Raw genomic sequence first — 20,801 nt, 5'->3', positions numbered from 1 at the left:
AGGGCTGGCTTCACAGGTATGTGACCCAGGCACTCGCCCAGGCTCTGCCCTTAGAAGGGCCCACCGTCTGCTGCCTATCTTGAAATTCTTAAGTTTTGGGCAAGTGCCTTTCATTTTTATTTCACACCGGGTCCCACAAATTACGTAGTAGATCCTGCCTGGACAAGTTACTCAACATCTCTGAACCTCAGTTTCTCTGCCTATGAGAGGAGCCCCCCTACTGGGGCTGCTGTGAGGCTCCTGGAGTTTAATGGATGAGAAGGTGCTTTGTCAACTGTAAGGGACTGTGCCCTGGGAGGTTTGTTCCCCTGGTGGCTCCAGGTGGACAGGGGAGCCTTTAGAAAGAACCGGTAGCTCTCAAGGCGCGGCGGCTTCAGGGAGAGCCTGGAGGACCCACAGGGAAGCCCCAGGACGAAGTCCTTCAATCGCTGGACAGCGCTCTGGGCTGGGCTGTGGTTTTGCCCTCGCCCCCTTCACAGCCCCAAAGGGCTGGCCGTTGGACTCGAGCCTCCATTCCCACTGTGCTTCTGGCTGGCTGTGGCTTCACGGATAGGCTTCCAGAACCACATGTACCCTTAGCCCTTTCTGGCCCTGGGACGGGGTGGGAGCTGGGATGAGCCCTCTCCTCTAGCCTCTCTCGGGGCCAGAAATGCCACCGCTGCAGCCCCAGCTCACATTTGCTGCTTGTATTTGGTGTGACCCTGTTGTCATGGGAGAGGACAGAGCGCCTGCTTTCTGAATCAGACAGCAGGGCACTAATACCAGGCCTGGGTGGCCTCTAGTCCTGGGGAACAGAGGTGAGGCTGGCTCTTCACGGCACTCAGAGATGGGGGCCGGGCGGTGACCCAGGCTCACCGCCATGCAAGGCAAGGAGCGCCTTAGCAGCACCCAGTAGCCTCTACCTGGAAACTGCCATGGACAGGCCTTGGTCCCACCCACATCAGCCTGTCCTGTAACTGTGGACCTCAGTCGACCTCCCTCTTTAGCCCAAAAGCCCGGGGAAACTTCACCGTCACCCTTTCCCTGTGTCAGTACAGTGTCCATTTGTTAGCCTCAGAGCAATACAGCTAAGGTGGGCATGGCAGAAACTACCAACCCTGTGCTGTAGGGGGACTGGGGGCCCAGGCAGATGCAGTAGCCTGCTGGAGGCCCCCCACCAGGGAGCGACATTGGGAACCCGCTGATTGCTGGCTGCTTACTCCGCTCCCCTCCCCCAGCACAGGGCCTGGCAGAGAAGGCCCTCTCTGAATGTTGGCTCTTAGCACTACTGCACCAGCCTGAACCCACTGGCTCGCGAGAGTGAGGCCATGGTCTGCAGGAGGAAGGACCACGGGGAGGCCATGAACGTCCCATAGGAGGACACTGGTGACCGGGCCTAGGAGGGCAGCAGTAAAAGCAGGGGCCGGAATCAGATGTCAAAAAGGTAGCAAGACCAGCCCTGGGCCCCAGGTGAGGTGGGGGAGGGCACATCTGAGGATGTGGCCTGGGGGCAGAGGGCAGGTGGATGAGGGCAGGGAGCCTGGAAGAGGAGCCTTGGGGGGCAGGGGAGATGGTGCGTGCTTGGCTGCACAGGGCCCTGGGGCTGGGGCTGGCTGGAGAAGGGGCTCTGAGGCTGGCAGGTGGGCTGCAGTTAGCCCAGCCGGGGCCCCCAGCTCTGCCACTTACTGGCCACACAGCCCTGGGCAGATTCCAAGCACTGCACCCATTCCTCACCAGAGAGGTAGAGGGCACAGAAGCCATTCCACAGAGCTGCTGTGAGTGTGGGGGACGAGGCCTGGAAGGCTGAGGTGGGCCTGGTGCAGATAACCTGCCAGACAAGGAGTTGGCGGGGGGGGCAGTCAGTACCCAAGAGCAGCCCACAGGCTCCCCCCAAGGGGAGCTCCCCCTTTCTCAAAACCTGAAGTTTAGGCAATAGCTATTGTCTAGGGCAACGCAGGAGACTAAAGTGAGCACAATGCAGGAAAGAGGGTGGGTAGCCATTGAGACTTGACCTCAGCCCCCTCTCGGCCTCCATCTGTCTAGTGGGCAGGTTGCCAGCAGGTCCCTGAGGCCCTGCTCTGGAGTCGCCTGTGGGACTCCAGAAATGGGAAGGGCCTACGAGACCCTTGGAGCCTGTCTGGTCAGGTCCGTGTCTCAGGACCACAGCCCCAGGGTCCATGCTGCGCCCCACCTGCACCACCAGGGAGAGGCCTTGTGGTCATCCTGCTGTCCCTGGGGAAGGCCACCCAGCCGTGCCCCAGCCCAAGCGCTCAGACCCTGCTGCGCCTCTGCCCCCAGAAAGTTCCCCTACCTCTCCCAGGACCTGAGCCTAAGGACCTGCACCTTAGAGCAGGCAGGTGCTCTGCCCCCTTCCCAGAAGGGCTCTGCCACATGAAAGGCTGAAAAGGCACTCACGGGTGGTGTCCGTTGGCTCTTTGATTTGGGACTGGGAGGTGGAATTTCCCTCTTTGGTTGTAACCCCGGGAGAGGAAACTAGCATTTGTTAAGCAACTACTAGAGGTCAGAACCCAGGCCAGGCGCCAGTAAGTGGGGAGTTTGTTTGATCACCTCTGCCCTGGATGAGAAGGCTTGTCATCCTCATCTGCCAGGTGTGATGCTGAGGTTCAGCCCCAAGGGGCAACCTACCTGAGTCACTCAGTGAATGACTGAGCCAGGATTCACACCTTGGCTTGCCCAGCGCCACTGCCCCTATAGATGGTCCCGTGGGGAGATGGGAAGGCATGAACAGGCCATGTGCCAGTCAGAGCTCGGCCCGCGCTAACGCAGAGGCCAACCTGCACGAGTGCAGGGAAAGACAGTTGCTTTCTTTCTGCATCTGGGGAGATGGTCCTTGAGCTAGACCTTGAAACATGAGCAGGCAGGAGGCCTCCAGCCCCTGGGCCAGCACACACAGGGCAGGGAGGCTCACAGAAGCTGCCCACACCCCGCTGGAGGGCTAGGGTTTGTGGAGACACACTGGAAGACAGGCCAGAAATGGCCAGGAGCAAGGAGACTCCCTTTCAGTAGCAGTTACAGCCACTCCTGTCATGGTGAAGACATTAGCCTCGAAAAGAGGGCTGGGCGGCCCTCTGTGACAGGCAGCCCTGAGATCATTACAACACCCACCACAGCCACCCCATGAGTCATAGACGCACACTCACGCACACATAGAAGGGAAAGAGCGATTTCCTCCTCTCCCTGCTCTACCCACCCTTCACAAGACTCTGAATTTGGTCTACATAGCAGCAGAGACTGTTGGTAACTGGGGGTATGTATTCATATAGTCATTACTCCTACAAACTCCTCCCAGAGACCTGAAGGCAGCTCACTGGAATCAGCACAGATGGACGACAGAATAAACGGGAACTTGGGGAAAAGGCCCACAGGGCCAGGCTCCCAGGGTAGGCTAAGGGAGGCAGGCAGGAGATCTGAGGGGCCCATTGGCTCCACGCTTCCTAACAGCCAGGAGAAGACGGAAGCCCATGCAGGCACAGTTCCCACAAGATCAAAGCACACCAGATGCTCCAAGAAACCCAGATTGAAAGGCTCAGAGGTCCAGGAGCTGGGCCCCGCCGTGTGCGGGCCACCTGAGCCCTGGTGACCCGGCTCTGCCAGCCCCTTCTGTGGGCCTGGGGAGGATCACTCTCACCACACGACAGGTTCAGTGACCTTAGTTATGCCCCAGCCACTCCAGCCCCTTTGAATTTGCAAAAGAGAAAAAAAAAAAGCCCCAGACAAGCTTCAAGTGGACAAAAACCAGACGACTTTGGCGTATCACTCAGTGAGAACAGATGTTGGGCCGAGAGCCGCATGGAGTGATGGATGGTGTGTGGGCTCTGAGAACCTCCCCCTGTGACTCCATGGCCAGGGCCACGGCCATTCCATGCTGACAGTTTGGGAGCCCAGGGCACACCAATCTGGTCCGGGTAGGGCGAGGGTTTAGGATTCTGGCCTGGGCAGTGAGATAGCAGCCAGGCCGATCTCAGCACTGGCCCCCTGTTGGCAGTGACCGTTACACAAGCACAGCCCTCTGCAGTTTGCAAGCACTTCTCCCGCCCATCAGCATCATGAGGCTCAGCAGCAACCCCGCAGGAATGGTGTCATGCTCCCATTTTACAGATGGTAGCGTGGGGCTCAAAGAAACCCCGCAGCTAGAGGGTATCAGCCAGAATTTGAACTCAGGTCTCCTCTCAGGAGATCCCCCCCATGGATGGGGTGAGGAGGTGTCTTCTGTTTGAGGAGACTGAGCAGATCTGTTTCTTTCTCTCCCCAGAGACGTGTGCAGTAAATAATGGAGGCTGTGACCGTACGTGCAAAGACACGGCCACCGGCGTGCGATGCAGCTGCCCGGTTGGATTCACGCTGCAGGCTGACGGGAAGACGTGCAAAGGTCAGCACGGAGCCACTCGGTCATGTGCCTTCCTCCACTTGCCGGGCCCACTGCAGAGCAGGGGCTGCATGGTGGGGGGCGTGGGACCACGTGTGACTGCAGGGCCAGGAAACTCAACAGTCACCTCCATTTCTGTGGGAGAGGCCGAGAAGAGGGAGGGTTCACAGCGCGCTGCCGCACAGGGTACCAGGGAGCTACCTGTAGGTTCCTGGGCAAGAACACAGGGTTCTCGTATCAAAGAATTTGGCTGCATGTGGGGTGACAGGTGCCTCGGCGATCCACGTGGCTTCCCAAAGGGGTGCGGCGTGGCGTGTTTCCTCACCCCCATCTTAGTTGTGACAGCATGGTACAGGGTGGCTTGGGAAGTGCAGGTCTGTTCACACAGCGGTGGGATTGTCTAGTGGTCACTGTTAGCAAACTAAGGACACTGTGTGTCCTTGTCACTGGAGGAGTGACGTTGTGGGGGGACCTCAGCTGAAAGACGGAGGAAGCAGAAGGACGTCTGTGTACAGTTGGAAGACGAGGACCTGGAGGGTCTGAGAATCCTTGCCCTGGGAAGGGGCTGGGAAGCGAGAGCGGGCTGAGCTTTGGAGACTGAAGGGGCCAGCCCTGCAGCGTGGGGGGGCCAGCCCAGGCAGGGAGGCAGGCCCACACACCAAAGCCCCCTCAAGGAGTGAGGTGTGGCCGCTCAGCGCCGCCCCAGAGCCTGGCCCTTCGAGGCCTGGCTAACTTGGCCACCTTCTTCCTCCCACCTTGCCAGAAAACGAGGCAGGGCTGGAGGCAGCATGGAAACGGAGAAGCACTGGAGCTTCCAAAGTCCTGTGAGTGAAAATATTCACAGTGGAGGCTTCGGGCGATTTAAATAGTCTGCGGTGGGCTTTTTTTAAGCCTGTAAAAATAAGGAGGTCACAGTGTGTGACCTCCTTCCTGCCACTGTGCTGGGAAGGACCTAGTGACTGTTGACAGAAATAACAGTTCTTCCGCCGGTTTATTTGAAAATAAAGCCTTTCTGTAGCTGCCGCTCAGCCCATTCAGCGCCAAGGTACATTCCTGGCGGGCTGGTGGGCAGGCAGGTGGTATCTGAGGCCGCGCCATGTGGATTTGATGCCAAGAGGACAGCCAGCGGTTCCCCCCCCCACCGGCCGTCCTCACAGCCCAACAGTGTCACAGCAGGCCTGGCCCCTTGCCCTTGGAGCTGGGACAGAAGAGGGTAGAATCAGACCACTCTGTCCCCCTCCAAGGCTCAGCAATGACCCAGGACCAGAGGAGTGGGCATGGCTTAATTCCTGAGGTGAGGCCAGGCTTACCTGTCTGGGCCGGAAAGTGGTCTCAGCTGTCATGTGGCCCCAGAGCACCTGAGAGGTGGCTGCCCCAGCCAATCCCTTGGTCACCTAGGGGGCATCCATCTCCACATCACCCCTTCAATGTCTGGGGGAGGTGCTAAGGGCGCTGTCCACACAGCCCCAAGCTCCCCATCTTTCCTGTGGTTCCTCTTGAAACAGTCAGCCCTTTACCTTTGGCCAAGCTTCACCCCCTCTCCCCTGGAGTCAGGGACTCCTCTCCTTCACTCATGTTCCAGACGGGTGTTTCTGGGCTCCTGTGTGCAGGTGCTGGGGAGACAAGTGAATGAAACATTCCCCACCAAGTGCAGAAGACAGATTTTCATTTTTTAAAATCACCAAGATAAACGTGTTGGTGTCGGATGGAGAAGAACCACATGGCAGGAGAGAGGGGCCCAGGCCTGGCCTGGGCTTGAGGAGACAGAGAGGGCGGAGGGAGAGGCGTCAATCAGGGCAGCACTTCCCGCAGCAAGTGACTGCTGTGCAGAGGCCCAGGGTTCAAGGGCCCAGAGGCAGCCAGTGTGCCCGGGTCCAGGGAAGCTGGGCCAGGTAGCACAGGGCCTATGAGCCAGGGCAGGGGCTGACCTTTCATTCTTTGAGCCTTGGTGAGGCCCCAGAAGCGACCGGGTGGGGGCAGCGCAGGCCCAGGTTTTTATTTTGAGACGATCCCTGGCCACTGCTTAGATGGGGGCTCTCTGTGCAGGGTCAGGAAGAGCCATGAGGCAGCTGCTGCCGTCACCCAGGCTTGAGACAAACAGTGGCTTGGGCCAAGCGGTGGCAGTGGAGGTGGACAGGAGTGTTCTGGATAGTGTAATAAATATTAGAATTTGAGGATCGCGGACCAGTCTAGCATGGCATTATATGAACCTCATAGCATCTTCCGATCAGGGAACTCTGGAAACCAAACCTCAACCTCCAGACCCCGGGGTTTGCTGTCTGAGAGCTTCAGGCTCACTGCCTGAATCCCCCGCGGTCTGGTTGGAGAGGTGCAGGTCAGGGGGTGGGGGTTGGCAGGGGCAAGCCCCGCTGGTGGTTCCCAGCAAACTGGAGGCCCTGGCCCTGGGGTTCCAGCTCCTCAGTCAGCGTGCCCGCTCTGGTCTGAGCAAGGGCCCAGAGGAGGAGATCAAAGGAGTGATTTCAAAGGGTCAGTGTTTCTGAAAGCCAAAAACTCACTGTCAAGCAAGACCGATGGCTGGAGGGTAGAGGTAGCAGAGGTCTCAGAAAACCCGGAGCCGGAAACCCTGGGCTGGCAGTGATCACATGGCAGGTGGAGGCAGGCGTGGGAAAGTGGGGGTGTTCTGCCTAAAACATGGGGGCCGGGGGGTGTGGTCTGGAGGATTTGCCCCAAGCCCTCGCTTTGTTTCAAGAGTGTGGATGTTGCAAGGGTCCAGTCTCAAGGCTCCCTGTTTGGTGCTGTACCTACTTGACACTGGCAGGCACCTTGCTAATTGGCCCTTCCGAGAGGAGGGAGGGCTGGGGCCTCGACTCCCGGAGCTGGAGCCTGGATTTCCTCAGGCACACCAGCCACTCCTCCCAACACCTTCCAGAACAGTCTGGGAGAACCCCACCCACCTCCTGTTTCCTCTTCTCCCTCACCTGCCTTCTGCCAGGCCAGCCTAGCCCAGCAAGCAGCCTGCGCTCCCCACTAGGGTGTGGCCAGCCCACTCCCCCAGGACGTCCCTCTACTCCACTCCCACCAAAGCCCTCACGCACATGCCCCGGGTTGCCAGGCTGTGTCCCCCTCCCCACCCACACACATTGATGCTGAAATATTGACAGATACATTTGAATGATCCACATGATGGCCCAAGACCCCACCCTTCTCTCAGCCACCCAAACGCATGCATCTGTTCATTCAGTGACACTCCTGGGCAGGCCTCATGCTGGGCCCTGGGGCTCCACACCGGAGCTGGATATCCTCATCTCTGTCCTCGAGGCCCCTCTCGTCACCCTGAGGGCAGGTCCAGTGACAAGGAGAGCAGCTAACTCTGGAGAGAATGTCACGGAAGGCTTCCAGAGGGGCAGTTGTTCCAGGGGGCAGGCTGGAGTGGAGGCTGCACCCAGTGGGGCTGCCAGAGTCTGGGCTGCCAAGGCAGGAGCCCAGCATGCAGAAAGAGGAAGCACGGCTCCCAGGCCCAGGCCACAGAGGGAAGGGCCGCGAGCCTCTGCAGAAGGGGCTGGACATTTACCCAGGGCCAATGGGAGGCCACAGAAGTCTTGTGACCAGATAGGGGACTTCTGGCCACCTAGTGAGGGGTAGGTGCGAGCACAGTGGAGAAGGAAGGGAGTCTTAGAGGGGCAGGAAGTGGAAAGAGGAGCTGCACCCCCGGGATGCACCCCATCCGAATGAAGGTCGAGGGGCTGTGTGAGCCCAGCGCCCCCTCACTATATCCTGGGCTCAAGCTGGGGGATACTTCCCCCTGTCTGACCCGCAGACAGCCCTCTACACCAGGCTAGGCCTCCAGCACACATGCCTCCTGCTTCCTGTCTGGTTGCTATGACAGCCCCTTAGCTGACAGGCCCATATGGGGAAGGGATGGGATTGGGGGTTCCAGAAGGCCTGTGGCATTCCTGAGGAGGCAAACCCCAGGTGCATTCAGGCTCACCAATGATGCTATGAGAGGTGCCTGTTAAAGCCGGGTTCACAGATGGGGAGCCTGGGCTCAGAGAGGTGCCTTTCCCTGCCCAGGATTACACAGCTGGCGGAGGCAGAGCTGAGCCCAGGCTCCATTCTCCTGCCAGAGGCTTCTAGCCTGAAATTCCCGTCTTCCTATAAGCCCCAGGGGAGGGGACGATGGAGGTGCCCGGACTCTCCCTGGACAGGTCCTCACTGGACTTCACGTCTGCTTCCCCTGGAGGCTGCAGGGCCAGTGTGGCTCATTGGAGAAGGCCCCTGGGAGACAGCAGGAGCTGGGCTCACATCTGGCTTGTGTGTCGCTATGATCCCCTCTGTAAAGGGGGATATCGGGCCCCCAGTTGTTGTGCGGATCACACAAGACCTTGCCAGAAATGCTTGCCCTGCATCAGCACGAGATGGTACCCAGTAAGTGAAGTGACTACCAGGGCCCCACTGCTTATTCCAGCCTGGGCTCACCCTTAGACAGCTCTGTCCCCAAAACGTGGGCTTGGGGATGTATGCGGACCTCCCAGTGCTGTGAAGTCATTGCTCTCCGTGATCATTTCAGTGTGCACACATAGAGCCCCGCATGTGTTCAGAGCGGGGAAGTCCCCCGGCCCATGGTGGCAGAGCCAGGGCTCGGAGCCAGGGCTGCTGAAGCGCACGCACCCCACTGCCTCCCTTAGTGGGGAGCACCTCAGGTTGCCCTCCCTTCCCACCCTCCTGGTACCAAAATCTCCTGAATATGCAGACAGAATGGGTCTTTGGGGTGGAAGTGCCTGGGGTGGGGGGAGGCCAGCCAAGAGCAAGAGATGCAGGGCTCGCCCACCGCATGCCCTGTGTTTCCCAGAGCGCAGTCCCGCGAGGCTTCCAGGGTCGGCCCCTGCGAGGCTCGCTGAGCTGTCCACTCCCAGGGGCTCAGGAATTGCCTGCGTTGGGTCTCAGCCTCGCTCTCTTTAAACCACCCCTTCTCCCAATGAACTTGACCACCGAGCGGGCTATTGTTTTGTTGTTGGGGAACTCTGCTTTAGGACTTTGAACAGGTGTCATGTCCAGCCTGTTTGGTTTGAGGAAAAAGAAGCGAGGGTAGCATCTGAGAGGCTCTGCCAGAGACTGGAGTCGCTGGGATAGGACCCCGTCTTCTCTGGGGGAGCTCAGTAAAATGGGGGCAGCCTGACCTTGATCCAAGGGAGGTGGCCACTTGCACAGGACAGGGGCATCCAGACCGTCACGCTCAGGGCAGGCTCAGCGGGCGCTGGAATCTGAGCGGGCAGATGTGCTGTGATGTGGCCAGAGGCCAACGTGCAGTGGTCCTTTCTTAGAACGGAAAGGACTGCTGTTCTCCCTGCTGGGAGGGCCTCTTCCATCACTTCCTTTTCACCGCCTCCAAGGCAGGGTGCGAACCCCATCCTGGAAGTCATCTCTCGCTTCTGTCACTAGTGCTAGGTCACGTCTGGAGGAGGTGACCGGGGTGGGAGGCCGGGGGCTGTGGGCCCAAGGGGAACTTGGGAGTAGGAAGAGGCACCTCAGGGACAGAGTCTCTAAGGACAGTCTGCCGGGCTGGCCTGAGCCAAGAGCAAAGCCCAGATGAGCATGGCAAAGGGGGGTGGGGGGACTCACACGGGTCAGGGAGAAGTTCAGGAGGCATCAGCCGACAGGCCGCGCTGTGCGGGAGAAAGCTGCCGTCACTGCAGGTATGGGACGCTCGGGAGGAGGACATTTATGGCATGGGTCAGGCCAGGTGACCTTCACAGTACAGCCATAATTCTTTAAATACTGAGTAAAGAATTGGCTCAAACCAACAGGCGCGAGTTGGAATAGGGTAGCAGGAAAAACTAGACTGAACACCCCTCCTCCCTCTCCCAGCTGTAGCGTCTTCAACCAGGTAGAACTTTACTCCACCTTTCTAAGCCTCAGTCTCTCCATCAGTAAAATGGGCCATAAACCTACTTTTGAGGAAGAGTTCATTGAGCCCTGACTAAGCACCAGTACCTTATGGATGTTGTTTCGTTTATGCCTCGTGGTGTTCTTCCAAGTAGATGCACTTCTGATCCTTGTCTGACAGACCTGGAGCCAAGGCTCTGGGAGTCCAGCAGCTTGTCCAAGGTCACAGCCATCAGGAGGCAGCCTGCTAGCCCCGGCCTCGCTGCCCTCCAGGCTGCTGCCCTGAATATGCGGATGAAAGGACGGAGTAGACATCCTTGTCCCTGTGGCCTTTCAAGACGCAGCAGATATCACTTCCTCTGCCTTCTGTGCCATGAATGCCAGGCTTGCCAAGTCCCAGGGGGAAGTGATGGAACCCATCCTCCTGACCCCCACCGCTGTGAGCCCCCCACCTGCGTGGTCAGTTTCAGGGACCTGAGGTCAGCCCTGGGCAGTGGGCAGCAGGCCAAGCAGGGAAGGGAGGTCTGGGCCGTTGTCCCCCACCTTGTGGCCCGAGCCCATTTTCCTGGCCCCTCCCTCTTGGCTCCACAGACATCAACGAGTGCCTGGTCAACAACGGAGGCTGCGACCACTTCTGCCGCAACACTGTGGGCAGCTTCGAGTGCGGCTGCCGGAAGGGCTACAAGCTGCTGACCGACGAGCGGACGTGCCAAGGTGAGCCTGCTCTGTGCCCCAGGCAGCCATCGGGCCTGGGGACGTCCCCATCCTCATTGGATCCCTTCCCCTCCCAGGCTCCTGGGAGAGGAGGTGAGCGTGGGGTTGGGCCTGACAGGCTGGGCCTGACAAAACAGGTAGTTTTTGGGTCTTAGCACGTACTCCTGGCTTCGCTGCCCTATATGACTCTAGGTGCCCTCAGAAGCCATCTTGTCCAATCTGTCCCTTTTATGGATGGGAAACCGAGGCCCAGGGAGGACTCAGCACGTGTCCCAGGTGGCATAGCGAGTCAGTCAGTGGCAGAGCTCATCAGCTCTGTCTCTCCCCTCCCCTCCTCTGCCCTCCCCTCCCCTCCCTTTCCCTCCTCTCCCCTTGTTGGTGCCCCCAAGCCTCCTCCAGTGGTTTCCGAGGTGGGATACTGCCACCTGGTGGAAGACATAACACATTGCAGGCACTCTCCAACAGTCCCTCCTTAGGGTTCCAGGGCGCCTGCTGAGCTGGAGTGATGGGTAGAGAGGTCTGCGCAGAAGCCAAAAACCAGAGCCTAGGACAAGTCCAGCAGACATCCAAGATGCAGTGAGAGCCCAGAGGATGGGCAGTGGAGAGAGAAGTTAGGGAAGGCTTCCTGGGGAGGGGATATTGGTGAAACCCTTGAATGATGAATAGCCATTTCCCAGGAGGGGTCAGGGAGGTCAGTGCACCAAGGAAGGGGCACCGCTGGGCTGAGGGAGTTTGGGGACCACGGTAAGCCGTGTGGGTCTGGATGAGCCATGCAGGAGACAGGGGTGCCCTGTGGGGCCAGCTTTGGGGGCGAGTGTGTGGGGAAGGGCCAGTCCCATCACTGATTACTCTGTCGTGGTCTCGTCGGTTCATTTCCACGGGATCCCAGCAGTTGCAGGCTGTACGTGGCCAAGTCTGTCCATGGGACTTGCAGCTTCTGCCTGTTAAGACGGCTTGGAGGCTGGCCCTGGGGCAGCTGGAGGCCCTGAGGGGCGAGGGACGTGCTCCTCAGAGGAAGGAGAGAGCAGGAGGCTGGTAAGGGAGGGTCCAGGGTCAGCCCGTCCTGGGGCTCATTATGTGACCTGGGCTACTGTCTTCCTCTCGGGGCAGAGGGTCCGCTGGGAGCACGGCATCTGTCCAGGCCCCAGTCAACACCCCTCTACACTGTGACTTTAGTTTCCCGTCTGCCTTGCTGCATTCTGTGGAGGGCCCTTGACTTTGTGTCCCCAGCTGCCCTGTGAGAAAGGCGGCGGCTGCCCAGGAGGAGGCAGTGATGTGTCTCTGGGCTCTGGCCACGTCTTCTCCCTCGTTTTCCAGGCTTACCTCTGAGGCCCTCGGGCTCTGGCCATGCCCCGACCCTGCTCCAGCACCGCTCTGGGATCCCCAGCTCCAGTAGAGAGGGGTCTAAGCTCCTTTGCTTGGCACTCATAGTCCTTGGCATGGGGACCCCAGACTGCCCTAGCCCCCTGAGCTCCACACAATCCCCTGGGCGCCCCATGTTGCACCTTCCAGCCTTTGCCTGTAGTGCACTTCCCTCTCATTCCTTCATCCCAAGCAGGCCCCATCCCTCAAGGTCCAGCCCAGGTGCCACACCTTCCAGGAGGGATCACAACCCCCGAGAACCCACAGTGTAATTCCTTCCTTGTGCTAGTGTGATTACAAACACGCATGTATTATGAATATGTGTGTGGTCACATGAGCTAATATAGTCAGAGAATGAACTCCAGCTACAGCTACGGTGCCCGTGGAGAGGCAGGAGCCTCCCAGCAACTGTCCCGTGGAAGCCGTGTTCCTGATGTACGGCCAGGACAGACTTAGCTCCTGTGAGCACATGGTTTATTTCCCCCTTTCTGGTAACAAGCACTCTATGCCCCCGTTTCCCTTGTTTCCCTAGCTGCCAGGAAGCTCAGAATAAAATGTCACACACTGTCAAGGCTCCCTTGTTATCCATTATGGGTAGCATATCTCTCCCCCTCCCCCCTTTCTATTTGTGCCATTTCCCTCATTTTCTCAAGAGACATCTTGGGGTGATGAGAAAATATACTTTGATCAGTATCCAAGAAGCCTGGTTTCATGTCACAATTCAGCTGCTTCCCCAGGCAAGCCCCAGGCAATTTCCTGCAGGTGTGGGTTAAAAACCAACCCTAATTACAGTGGAATGTGAGATACTAAAATGATGGAGATTGATAATAACCCTGTCTATTCAAAATATTCCTACCCTGCCCGCCTCCAGAAAATCACGTGAGATGGCTTCTAACCCAGAAAGGTGGGGTTAATGGCAACAAAATGGAAAAGGGGGCCGCGACAGGCAGTGGGGCCCAGGGGCTGCCTGTGCACAGATGTATGTCGTGTGACTGAGTGACAGGCGAGCCCTTGCACCACACCCTGAAGCTCCTCCCCAAACTTTGTCTCCCTGTGGCCACAGACATCGACGAGTGCTCCTTCGAGCGGACCTGTGATCACATCTGCATCAACTCCCCGGGCAGCTTCCAGTGCCTGTGTCACCGCGGCTACACACTCTATGGGACAACCCACTGCGGAGGTCTGCAGCCCGCCCGCCAGGGCCACCTTCCCCCTGAGGCACGCGCCTGGCCGCATGGCCACCTACACTGCACCCCACACCCCGACCCCGACCCCGACCCTGACCGGCCTGGGAGAGACCTAAGCAAGGCTGGGGCCTGATGCCCGAGGGGCTTCGCCAAGGGCAAGGCAGGAGGACAGGGGGGAGGAGGGAGCGAGGAGGGGGGGAAGCGGGGCGGGGCAGCAAATATCCACCAGGTGCCAGGCCTCTGCCAGGTTGCGGGCATAGGCCTGGAAACAGCAGTTACAGGGGGCCACAGTCAGAAAGGGGGGTAGCCCCTACGTAGAGAATCCCAAGGACAGTTCATTCCATTGGAAGAGGGTGAGGACAAAGAAGGGCAGGGTAGGAGACAATGGGGGGTCCTAAAGGAGGAGTGTTAGGGTCACGAGGAGGGCGAGCATTTCCGAGTGCAAAGGCCTGAGGCAGAGGGAGTGCAGAGGGCACACGAGGCAGCCTGTGAGGCTGGAGCCCCGTGAACATGGTGGGAGGTGCAGACAGTGAGGGCACAGGGCTCCGGGAGCCCCTGAGGCGACTTGGGGTTTTATTCCCAGTGAGATGAGGAGCCACTGGAGGCTTTAATCAGGGGTGTGACACGGCCAAGTTCATGTAATGAGATTGCTCTGCCTGTTACATGTTTCAGAGAGCGGAACCCAGGCACCAGTGGGGAGATGGCCCCAGGCATGGGAGCTGCGGGAGCTCGGGCAGGGTGGGGAGCGATGCAGAGAAAGGCGAGGTTCTAGATGTATGTAGACGCCACAGGCAATGGGACGTGAAGATGTATTGGCGGGGAAGGTGGGGTTGCCAAGAATGGCTGCGTGGTCCTGGGTGTCTCTTCCTTTCCTGTGACGTGGGGTAGCCACCCTCTGCCTGCTGTGTGGCTGTGATGGTCCAACAGGGTCAGGCAGTGAAGTGATGAGACACAGCTGGTGCTGGGCACCCCTGAGGTGGGCTGCAGGTTCTCCTGGAAGGACTCCCCAAAACCTGAGCACCGGCTTCCCTGGGCCTGCTGCTCCCTGGATGCAGGCGGCCCAGGAGCCCCCAGCGTGAATGAGATGCAGCCCTTTCTCCCCATCTCCAGCTTTTAGTCTTTGGTGGTGAAAGGGGGGAGGGCCTTAGAAGTGACTTCTTTCAGCCTGGTGCCTATTGTACAGGAAGGGAAACCGGCTGGGAAGGGGCTTGCCCAGAGTCCCCCAGTGAGATGAAGTACATCACCCCTGCCCCACATGACCTGATGGGAACTTTAATTTTGTGCCATTTCTCTGCCCTGCCCCCCAGCCTGGGCAGGAGGGATGTGTGCTGGTGTCTGTGGGGGCCTTGTGTGTGCACACACGTGTGTGCATGCCGGTGTGTGATGTGTGCAGCTGTGCACCTGTATGCAATGACAGCATCAGGCGAGCGTCAGGGGATTCTCAGCCCTCCTGTCCCGGGTGGGCGCTGCCCTGCCAGCCCCGAGCGTGTGGCCTGGGCTGGGGGTCCAGCCCCCTCCTGCCCTCACTCCCGCCTGTGCTTCCAGATGTGGACGAGTGCAGCATGAACAACGGGAGCTGCGACCAGGGCTGCATCAACACCAAGGGCAGCTACGAGTGCATCTGTCCCCCAGGGAGGCGGCTCCACTGGAACCGGAAGGACTGCGTGGGTGAGTGTCCAGGGGTGGCCATCGCTGGGAGGGGCAGTGACTTCTCCAGGTGGGGTGAGGGAGGCAGGACCCATGGCTGCCTCTGGGCCTCGGGGCTACTGGGCAGGTCTGTCTGCTGCTGGCATATGGCTAACAGAAGAGGGAGCACAGATGGGACAGCATGCTGGGTGTCAGCTGGAGGAGCAGAGGTAGACCTGTGGGGGAGGGGGACGCAGAGGTGGAGATCTGGGGGTCAGTGTGTGCGCCGGGCTGTAGGCCCCAGAGGAGCTGGAAGCTTAGAGGGCATGGAATGTGGAGGCCTGCGCTCCCCCCCCCCCATCCTCCCTTATCCTGCCAAGGAAGCTGGGGTGGCGGGAGTTACACTGGGCGCAGCAGCAGCAGAGCCTGGGGGGAGGGACACCTGGGCCTTTACAAACCCACCACCTGCCCAGGCTGTCGGCCCCACAGTGTCAGGCGGGGGTGGGGGGGCCTCCCAGAGCACACTGGGGTCCTGTACCCTCTGCGGATGTGCGCTGGGGACTTGGGCACCTGTAGGCTGAGTTCTGGACAGTCTCCCACACTCACTGGTTCCACAAGCACATACTGACTACGCAGTGTGTGCCGGGCCTGTTCCGGGTGCTGGGGCTACGTCCCTGACATGGCTCCCTGGTGCTTGCCCCGCCATGCTCTAACGTCTGAACGTGTCTTCTCTGCTCAGAGCCCGCACAGAAGCAGAGCCAGAGTTCTCTGAATGACCAAAAGGCTGCTATACCCTGGTCTGGTCACCTTCCACCCTCACCCCCACTCGCCCATGCCAGACTCACTGACCTCGTGGGTGTGGTCCCCCCAACTCAACACAGCAGTGCGTGTGGCCCCGGGGGCTGCTCATTCACCGTGGGGGTCTGCTTTGTGAGGCCTCCCCTGAACACAAACCCAGAGCCACAGCCCACCTACCTCTGCGTTCCCTCCTGCTCCCTTTTCTTTCCCGCTTTTCCTTCCTCCCATTGCACTTCGAACCACCAGACATGATAGCTATTTTACGTACTCCGTTGGGTTTGTCACTAGACTGTACGTTCTCCGTAGTTGAGCAGGGTTTTGGACCTGTCTTGTTCACTGCTGTATCCCCAGCACCTACAACAGAGCCTGGCAGTCGTAGACATTTGTTGAATGAATGGTTGAAAGCATCGTGGAATGGACGCCGTCATTTAATGCCTGAAATAAAACACTGAGTGCCTTGCTTACTTAAATGAGAACCTCTCTGCTGTGCAGGCCAAGTCTTGTTGAGCAAAGCAAACCCCTGTCCTGTGCAGAGCTTGTGGAAGAGCCTGTTTGGGTTGTGCTGGTTACAGGAGGGATTCGGTGATGTCAGTCTTTGGAGCATGGCCCGTGCTGGGCACTAAGGACAAGTGGGTGACACCAGCCTTAGAGGCCTGATCGCTGAGCCGATCTGCCACCGGTTGGCTGACTTGCCAGGCCTGGGACTGTCACAATAGATGGGCTTTCAGAGAAGCGTCCACTGATTCGTTAGAGTCACGTAGGTCTAGTATTTACCTGTTAGCAGAGCTGTCGGACCAGCAGGCTTTCTGTAGGATGTGGGGAGCTGTGGCTTTTGTTAGGTCCCCCCTTTGGCCATCCCTCCCTCAGTCAGAGCTGCAGGAGAGGCCACCAGCACTTGTACTGATCCTCACCACTGCCACCAACCGCCCACGAAGAGTCATTGATCGGAAGAGGTCTGATTGTCATGTCACTGGCTGTGCAATTTAATCCCGTTTCGGTCTCTAAGTCCTCTGCTGGGACCATGACTGCATAAAAGCAGTTAATGTTCTGGACAGTAGACACGGAATGATGAACCAAACAAGAATAACTGAAGGTTTTGTTAGAAGGCACTGGAACGGCCTCTAGAACCAGGATCGAAGGGTTCCCAGGGCTGACCCAGACAACCAACTCCCTACATCTCCCTTCAGCATTCACGTTGCTTCCTCTCTTGGCCCCCATGTAGATCGTTCCTGCTGTGAATCCAGGTTCAAAATGAAGTCCTGGCAGTGGCACAGACTCTCCCCTGTTTGGCCAAAAGAAAGCCCAAGGTCATATTGCCCGTGACGACTTGCGCCAGGAGGTCAGGCTAGTTTGTCGTGCCCCCCACACCGTGCCACAGGCTGTGTTACTTACTCTGGCACCCAGAGTGACGGCCACGTTTCTGATGACCACCTGGAGCTGTCCAGTTCCTGTGGATGGGACCAATAGCCCCTGCAGCTGCTTTCCAGGGCAGTATTTATGTCCTCAGAGGCTGTTATTCCTTCAGATGCTTCACAAGAAGGCATCATTCGCTGACGATAATGGGGAGTCATTCACTAGGAACCGTCTAATAGCCCCATGGAACAGTTAGCTGTGGTTCTGGGCTGCCATTGGTGAGGCTGATTTGCGTGTAAGAGGTGGCGTTGACCTCAGTGGAGCTGTAGCTATGTTGTCTGTGGGTGTCGTTGTATAAACAGTCAGATCCTTTGCAGGATGGCTGAACCCGCCTCTCCCAGTGCCAGGGTATTTCCCTTACTTTTTATGTCTTATCTACAGAGAGTATCATAATCAATAAGGTTAATGTAACACCCTTTATACCATTCTTCCCTAGCAATAGCTTGGGAGAACCGACATAAAGAACCAGGACGGTGGTTCTCCCCAGTCAAGCCTAGGTCTAGGGGAGTTATTATTTGTGGGGGGGACGTGATAGGATAAATCAGAACTGTGTCACCTTAAATGCATAAGGTGGGAAAACATGACCAAAAGAAGAAAGAGTAGAGGGGATTGTGGAAAGCACTGGTTGCAAACATGTAGGAGAATTTATTCCAGGGGTCTTGGGCAAAAGCTATCTTTTCATGTGGTCATCTTCCTGTTTCGAGGCTTGTGGATAACACTTTCTGTGATCTGTCTGCTTCTGGAGGTTCTCGGGAAAACCTGTTTATGACCTCAAACTGATGACTTTTCAGTTCTGAAAAATTCATTTCCATTATTCCAAAAGATTACAGGTAATACAGACAGTAAAATGTCTGAGTAATCTATGAATAACTCCCCCAGTAAAATGTGTCTGCATGTTACTAAATAAGTAGGTTGGAATGTCCCAAGTCAGGAACACAAAATCTAATAATATTTTAGCCCCTATGAGTCCTATTACTTTTTTAACACTATTTTTTTCAAGCGTTGAAGTACAAGAGACTGCTTCAGTTCATCCAGAAAATAAACATACAATTACTCATACATACGTATAACCCATGAAATCCATTTGGAGATACTCAAAGTGTCCCTAGGTTTCTAGTCTGTGTCCCATCTTTACACTTTCCCCAGGATTTTAATAGTTACAGACGAGTCATGAACTGGTCTTTTCCTCTGCTACCCTGGAAAAGTTTCTTACCAGCGTTGTGTGATATCACAATCAATGCGTCCCTACTGGGATGAGTTGTCTTAGGGGAGATATTAGCAACGTGGGGTGGTCTGGTCCGGCTTTGCCAAACCTCATTCTCATGGATCTTACAACTGGATTGCTTCCTTGCTCCTTTCCAGACTGGGAAGCCAAACATGGCGGGTCTGTGATGGAATCCTTGGGCCTCTCCATGGATCTGTCTCTCTCTGCTGAGAACTTTACTCCCAGCAGCCTGTTCAGCACGACGATCCAGGAAACATTTCCTCTGACTGCCGTCTCTCCGACCACGGGTTTCTGTGTCTCTGTGGTGGGCAGTCAGCCTGTGTTTTCCAGCATTCCAAAGTTAAATGCCGCAGCTCTCAGGGTACAAATTCACCCTGTTCTTTAGCGATTCCACATGCCCTAGAAAGGGCCACAAGTTCGGCTCCTAGAGCCAATTTGAGTCCCTTAGGGCTTGATTCCAGCTTGGGTAGTTCTTGCATCTCCAGTCTGGTATTGTCTCTCTTCATTTTTTTTGTTGTTGTTTTTTCTTCTCCGCTTTATTGAGATGCAATTCACATGCCATGCATTCACCCATTTAAAGTGTCTGACTCGATCTTTTTCAGTGTAATCACAGAGTTGTGTAACCACAACCAATTCTAGAGCGTTTCCATCACTCCAAAAAGAAACCCCAGCCCATAGCAGTCATTCCTCACTTTCCCTCAAGCCTCCCAGCCCCAGGCAATCAGAATCTACTTCCTGTCTCTATGGATTTGCCAATTCTGGACATTTCATGTAAGTGGACTCACACAACATGTGGCCTTTGGTGACTGGCTTGTCTCATTTAGCGTAATGATTTCAAGGTCCACCTATGTCGGAGCACATGTCAGTGCTTTGTTCTTTGTCACTGCCGAATAATACTCTGTTGTATGATTGTTTCACATGTTTATCCATCGTCAGTTGATACACATGTGGGTTGTTTCCACTTTTTTGGCTATTGTGAGTAATGCTGCTGTGAACATTCTTTACAAGTATCTTTGTGAACATATGTTTTCCATTTTCTTGGGTATGTATCTAGGGGAGGAATTGCTGGGTCATATGGTAACTGTGTTTAACTTTTGAGGAGCTGCCAGACTGTGTTCCAAAATGGCTGCACCATTTTACATTCCTACCAGCAATGGCTGAGGGTTCCAATTTCTCCATGTCCTCGCCACACCTGTTGTTATCTGACTTTTTGATTATAACCATCTTGGTGTGAAGTGGCATCTCATTGTGGTTCTAATTTGCATTTCCCTGATGGTTAATGATGCTGAGCGTCTTTCCACGTGCTTATTGTCCATTGTATATCTTCTTTGGAGAAATGTCTATGCGGATCCTTTGCCCATCATTAATTGGGTTATTTGTCTTTATTCTGCAGTTGTAAGACATTGTAATACATGCTAGATACAGTCCCTTGAAAATCTAGAGGATTTGCACAGATTTTTCTTCCCTTCTGTGAATTCTTTTCATTTTCTTGATGGTGTCATTTGAAGCAGAAAAGTGGTTAATTTTCACAAAGTCCAATTTATTTTTTTCTTTGGTGATAACTTTGGTGTCATTTCCCAGAAACCAGTCCCTCATCCAAGTTCCCTGTAATTTGCACCTGTTTTTTTTTCTAAAAGTTTTATAGTTTTAGCTCTTACATTTAAGTCTTTGATCCATCTTAAGTTAATTTTTATATGTGGTAAAGATAGGGGTCCAACTTCATTCCTTTTCATGTTGTCACAGAATCATTTGTTGAAAAGACAATTCTTACTCCCCATTGAATTATCTTGGCATCCTCTTGAAATCAGTTGGCCATAAATGTGTGGGTTTATTTCTGTCTGAACACTCAATTCTATTTCGTTTATCTATTTGTCTGTTCTTATTCCCTTACCCGACTGTCTTAATTACTGTAGCTTTAGAGTGAGTTTTTAAATCATGAAGTGTGAGTCCTCCAATTTTGTTTTTCAAGTTCAAGTTTGGTCTGGCTATTCTTGAACTTCCCTTGAATTTCCATATACGTTTTAAGATTTCTTCATTTTTAAGGTGAGTCCCATCAATAAACAGTATTAAGTTGGGGTTTTTGGTATGAAGTGCCCAAAAGACCTATTCTGGATATGAACACTTCCAAAGTATGGACACGTAACGATAAGTTTCTTCTTCAGGAAGGGGTAAGAGAGGAGAAAGGAACCAGACACCATAACTAGATCATTGACGAGCAAGCAAAGTATTGGGTGTTTTCAGTTCACAGTAGGGACCACACTGCATA

The 20,801-nt window shown here is 55.9% G+C and overlaps 1 protein-coding gene across 3 annotated transcripts in view; it reads left to right on the top strand.

Moving 5' to 3' along the window:
* The window catches only part of SCUBE1 (signal peptide, CUB domain and EGF like domain containing 1), a 129,107-nt gene that overhangs the window by 84,148 nt on the left and 24,158 nt on the right, over positions 1 to 20,801 (top strand). For all 3 annotated transcript variants that reach the window (XM_074326508.1, XM_019715035.2, XM_019715037.2), the window contains 4 exons: positions 4,253 to 4,369; positions 10,802 to 10,924; positions 13,350 to 13,466; positions 15,019 to 15,141. In XM_074326508.1, the coding sequence (XP_074182609.1) occupies positions 4,253 to 4,369; positions 10,802 to 10,924; positions 13,350 to 13,466; positions 15,019 to 15,141 (480 nt within the window). The remainder of the gene's footprint in view (positions 1 to 4,252; positions 4,370 to 10,801; positions 10,925 to 13,349; positions 13,467 to 15,018; positions 15,142 to 20,801) is intronic.

Source organism: Rhinolophus sinicus, linkage group LG02, assembly GCF_036562045.2.
Source record: "Rhinolophus sinicus isolate RSC01 linkage group LG02, ASM3656204v1, whole genome shotgun sequence".
NCBI lineage: Eukaryota > Metazoa > Chordata > Mammalia > Chiroptera > Rhinolophidae > Rhinolophus > Rhinolophus sinicus.
This window is presented reverse-complemented; position numbering and strand designations above follow the sequence as displayed.